This window comes from Carlito syrichta, unplaced genomic scaffold (genome assembly GCF_000164805.1).
Source record: "Carlito syrichta isolate Samal-C Ts95f unplaced genomic scaffold, Tarsius_syrichta-2.0.1 Scaffold314086, whole genome shotgun sequence".
Classification (NCBI taxonomy): Eukaryota; Metazoa; Chordata; class Mammalia; order Primates; family Tarsiidae; genus Carlito; species Carlito syrichta.
The window spans coordinates 336309-341692 of NW_007258182.1; the positions used below are offsets into that span (position 1 = coordinate 336309).

At 60.0% G+C, this 5384-nt stretch overlaps 1 protein-coding gene across 1 annotated transcript in view; it reads right to left on the reverse strand.

The window, feature by feature from the left end:
* Positions 1–5384, reverse strand: part of GFRA2 (GDNF family receptor alpha 2) — a 98461-nt gene that overhangs the window by 90391 nt on the left and 2686 nt on the right. Inside the window, exons 5-7 of the mRNA XM_021719034.1 lie at positions 5111–5218; positions 2792–2814; positions 208–764 (exon numbers count right to left, since the gene is read on the reverse strand). Of these exons, the coding sequence (XP_021574709.1) occupies positions 208–764; positions 2792–2814; positions 5111–5218 (688 nt within the window). The remainder of the gene's footprint in view (positions 1–207; positions 765–2791; positions 2815–5110; positions 5219–5384) is intronic.

Consider the following 5384-nt stretch of genomic DNA (forward strand, 5'->3'; position numbering starts at 1 on the left):
CTCTGGCCACTGCCTGGTCTCAGTCTTCCCTGGCCTTCTCTAACCACACTGCCACCCAGGCCTGGAGGCTACCTCCTCTGGGTTCTGGGTTCCTCTGGGGGGGGGCACTCTGCCCCCTCGCCAAATCCTCGCTCCCGCACCCCTGGCGCACCACACGCCCTCACCGCCTCCGTGGCCATCCCCCCGGAGTCCCACCCGCAGGCTTACCCTCGGTCAGCCCCAGGTGGATGCTCCAGTAGATCTGCAAGCACTGCAGCTCCTTCTTCATGCCCCGCTTGCAGCGGCAGTCGTACAGCGGGCTCTCCTGCAAGACCTCCAGGGCCGCCTGGCACTCCTTGTTGGCCAGCATGGTGTTGCGGTCGCGGCCAGCCAGGCACTGCCGCAGCGTGCGGTAGCGGGAGCTGCAGTTGGATTCCGCGGCACACAGCTCATTGGCCCGGACACAGTCCACCGGGGGGCGCCAGCCGTGCAGCTCGGGGCCCTGCGGGGAGGAAGGGCTGGCCAAAGAGCGGAGGGTCTCGTCTGGGTGATGGGAAGGGAAGACAAGCGTGAATGAGGGCCGCCAAGTCCTCCGACCCAAGATGCAGGCCCTTCTGGGAGCTTCACACCCACTGCACACCAAAGCACACCAAGGCCGACTCAGTGGAACAGCTCTCCTCACACCCAAGGGAGAACTCAGGCTGTCATCCTCCCCGGGCTCTACCAGCGTCCCCACCTGCAGCCACTCCAGGCCACTCCATGCCTCCTCCGCTCCGGCCCTGGGCCTAGGAGCACAGAGCAATAAAGCCAGGAAGGCCCTCGCTCAAGACGCCAGGAGTCTGGGCGGAGAGCTGGGGGCTGCAGGGCTTACAGGGGTGTGCAGAGGGGGACCACCCTTTAATACCACCCGGGCCCCCTATGAGCCCCAGCTCCGGCCAGAGGCCCATCCAAGGTGCCATGTTAAGCCCTGAAAGCAGTACAGAGTCATTTAACGTTCACAGCCTGTTGGGGCCTTGGAGAGATCCTAGAGTCCGGCCCTCACATTTTACCCCAGGGAAACTGAGGCCCAAAGATGGGTAGTAACAACTCAAGGCCCCACGCAGGGGTAGAAACATCCCCCCCATGACCCCTAGTGTACTCATTCCAAGTTGCTAGACCTTCAGAGAAGACAAGGAGAGACAAGCCTCACTTGAAGTCCGAGGTGTGCCCGGGAGGGAAGACCTATATCCTGGCCTCACCCCTCCACGGCTTCCAGTCCAACTTCACGCCAGGCGGAGACCTGAACACTTGCCTTCCACGTGACACGTTCCACCCCAGCCTCCTCCAAAATACTTTAACCAAACCTAGAGAGCAACTCCACATCTTCCCTGGCTCTCTCCTCCCCTCTCTGGATCTGCCCTGCCTGTCTGTGCTTCTCAGCTATTCTTGACGACTGCCTCCCGGGAGGTCTGTTTCTCCATCACCTTTTACCTTTTCTCTTTGAATGGCCTTGTTTGTTCTCTCTCTCCCGCTCTTATCTCCTCTTTTCTCTTTCTTTCCTCTCCTCCCCGCCCTCCCCTGCAACCCTCTCCCACTCTGTCTCTCTTATTTTATTTTCTTCATTCCAAAAACCCAATACTATAAATCAATTGCAAAAGGAGAAGGACTCTGTTCCTCGGACCCTGGTCTTGCAGACGGAACCTCGCTTCTCTCGAAATAGGCAAGCACCCAGCAGCCCACCCTTCCCATCCCTGGATCCCAAGTCCACACCCACAGTGCCTCAGGAGGGAGGGGCAGGAAAGAAGATTCAGAGAAAGGGCAGGAAGAGGCTCGCCTGATCCTTGCAAAGCCAAGCTCCCAAAATGGTTTCCTCCCCACGGAGACACCGTCTTCCCAGCCTCCCCATCCTCTCTGAAGCCCCTAACTCCAGATCCTGCCCCAGGAAAAGCCCACACCGTGGCCCAGTCTTGACTGCGTTTTCCAAGACCCAAACAGTGATCTTGGAGGCTTCCTGAACTCCATCTCGCCCCCAAACATAATAAATGGCTAGGCCAGAAATTCCTTCCTCCGAATACTGCAGAATCCCCCCACCCCTACCCAGCCGCTCCGCCTTCCCCCAGGAGGACCTACTCAGGGGGGGCGCTACCGCAGGGAGACAGCGACACCTAGAGGCAATGCACTGCACGGCAGCCCGTCCCTCTCGAGAGCCCCACGGGAAAAGGAGTCCACTCCAGGTGGGACTGGCCAGGAGGCCCACCCCACAGGAGACAACAGAGAAGAGAAGCAGGGGTGAGCCTGGGATAGAGAAGGCTTCAGGAGCCAGAGCAAAAGACATGTCCTTCTCCCAGTGACCATACCTCTTCCCCACGACAGGAAGGCTAAAGGACGTGGCCAGCCTCAGACAAGACCAGAGAAGAAATCAGCACGGAGTGTGAGGCCAGGGCACCGGCTCTCGGAGAGGTGTCCTCCACACAAGCTGAGGCAGCATCTCTCCTTCTCGGCTTCAGCAGATTCCTACCTCCCTGAGAAGTGCCCAGGTGCATCTGGGCCCCCAAGAGCAGCTGAGCCAACATGGCCCCTGCACCTGCTGCCCCCAGGCAGCCAGCCAGCCTGCTGGAACCTCAGGAAGGGGCAGCCCTGGGCCCTCTGATTTAGCCCAGCATCTCTGTAGGCTAATCCCCTCCCACCTGGACTGAGCTGAAGGCTGCACCGACAGAGGGAGGCTGGGAATGGAACCTTCCAGCATCCTCGGCCTTCTGCAGGCCTGGACCTCACAGCATGCTTAAGGGTCAGGACATTTAGCTTAGGCGATTCCGGAAATAAGGACACTTACTCTCCCTGTCCTACTGGTGGGACCTAGAGCCCCCAAGGGATAATGCTTACACAGTCTTAGGCACTCTCCCATGCCAAAAGTGAAGGCTTCCCCTGTCCTGACAACTGGCACGTGAGATCAGGTGAGGGACACACTCTGCAAAGGGCCTGGGCATCCTTTCACCAAAGAGTCCTTGACTCTTCTAGTCGGCTTCATGACCCCAAAACCAATCCATCTCTGCCAGAGAAAAGAATTGTGGCACCCTGCAGCCTTTGGCCAGGAATCCTAAGAGTGAAGAGCAGAAGGTGCCCTGGTGATTCTCCCAAATCCTAAATCTGGCAAGACCAGAGGGGGGGAGCAACCTCTAGGAACACAGAGGGGACTGAGAAGGAAACAGAGCTACAACTGCCTTCCTGAATCCACCGTCCCCACCAGGGCTAGAGACCATTCGGAAGTGGGCCCCCAGGTCAGTCCTCCACCCCCACCCAAGTCACTTTCTCTTGTTGGGTGTGCCAAGTGTTGTGGGGGGTGTCAGAAAGACTGGGCAAGAAAGGCCTCTCTCCCCCAACAGTCCTCCACCCCCAGCCTCTCTCGGAACGCTGGAGGGACACACTGAAGACCTTGGTCCAGATGACACTGCCTACCAAGGCTCAAGCTCTGGAAATTCCCACCACAGTGGAATTTCCAACCATCCCCCTGCCAGGAAAAGGGCCCTAGGGGGAAAGTTTCCATCATGCCAGCCCACCCCTGCCTTTCGACCAGCCTAGCCCAGAGCTTTTCTATACCCTGTGGTTACCCTTTTCAGTTCCCCTGTGGAAAGGGGAACTGAAGGGCCACAACCCAAGGGGATGCTAAGCCCACCGTTCTCCTGCTTTCATCCTTCCTTCCAGCACTCAGCCTCCAGGGTCTCAGACACGGGGAGAGCATCTCTGACCAACCCCCATACGCACCTTCTCACACACACATACACACCCACCATGAGCAGGATAGGTGCCAATGCCACTTCTGGGAAGGAAGAGAGCTGACTCCTCGGCTGGGGAAAGCCTGCCTGCCACATAGGGGTCTGGGCCCAGAAGGAGCTGAGGACCCCCCGCGGCTCTCCACCACTCCTAACCCTCAGAAGGCACCAATACCAGGGAGCCCTGCCCACCGGAGGGATGCACAGCTCAGCAGCCGGCAATCTGGCCGCTTTGCCTGAAATACAGTTTTTCTTTTTTCTTGGCCCTGATCATCCTTGGCCCAGAAAGCTGAGTTTTCAGACCAGCAGTGGGAGAAAAGGTCAGGTTTTTAATAGCCCCTTCAGAATGAGAATCCACTTGCCAGGGTTGCCAGGAAGGACTACCTGGCTCACAGCAGCCCTGAGCACCTTCCAGCTTCCTCACAGGGCCCCTCCCACCCTAGAGGACCTGCCTCTGGCTGAGGGAGACAGGAGGGGAAGACCACACCCCAGGGCAGGGCCTTGCCCCCCGGAACGCACCAGCAAGGGCAGGCAGAGGGCCCAGGGCCCCACCGATGTGGACACCCATGGGCTCTGGAACCTTTATCCTGGTCTGGAGGGCACCTCTTGGACCACACACGTCTTTCCTTGACCAGCTCCTACCTCCTAATCTGGGCCTTCCTGGAGCCCCTCCTGCAGGAGGGAAGGTGCACGCCTGACCCTGCCCAGCAGCCCAGCACACCACTGGCTACCCAGCAAGCCAGGAGGGGGCTAGAACAGCACCTGCACTGAAGCAGACCTGTGCTCTTTCGCCACCCACACCCAGAGTGGTTACCTCTGTCGAGCTCCTGAGTCCCTACTCTCTGGCAGCAGCCTTGTCTGGGACTCCAGGTCAGCACACAGCCTTCCAACACCCTCCTCTCCACACCTGCGCCAGGAGATGGCTTTCTCTAGCCCCGTTTTCCGTGCTGCTGAGATTTCACATAGAGTAAAAGGGGGCGAGGGACTGGGAATTCAGTGTGAGAGATAAACTGCATGGGTCTGGGGGCACGGGCAGCCCTTCCTTCCTCGAGGGAGGGGGCTCACAGAATGAGCAGTGGTCTTTGTTCAGCTCAATGTTCCTCCCTGGCCGGCCACCTCTTCACCGGAGGGATCAAACTTTGGCCTCCCTCCCGCCTCTCCTCCCCAGCCACGGGGTCCCCGGCCCCCAGAGGCGGAGAAGGGAAGGTCCACGAACCCTACTCACACCCTCCACTCCCGCCCCCCGCCCCAATCTGGCTCGGGTCTGGGTGGGAGGGAGGGCGAGCGAAGGGGCGAAACTTGAAAAGTGTTCCGAGGAGTGGAGCTGCCCGCCGGGAAGGGGCTCAGGCGTGGGGCGCGAGCTGCATTTTCCAGAGGCGGACGGGTCGGTGGGGGCGACGGCCGGCGCTGCCCCCGCAGATGTCCAGCCGGGAGCCGCCGGAGACACCCGCGCCGTCCACCGCGAGCCGCTCGGGAGCGGGCCGGGAACACTAGAACGGACGTGGCTTTCCCTTCCTCCCCTTCTCTCTCCCAGGTCGAGAGTTGGGTTTTTTTTTAAGTTGCCGCAATTTGAACCCATCATTTTGCGGGAAACGAGGGCTACCGCGGCGTGCGAGTGAGCGAGGGGGGCGTGCGTGCGGGCGGGTCGCCGCGGAC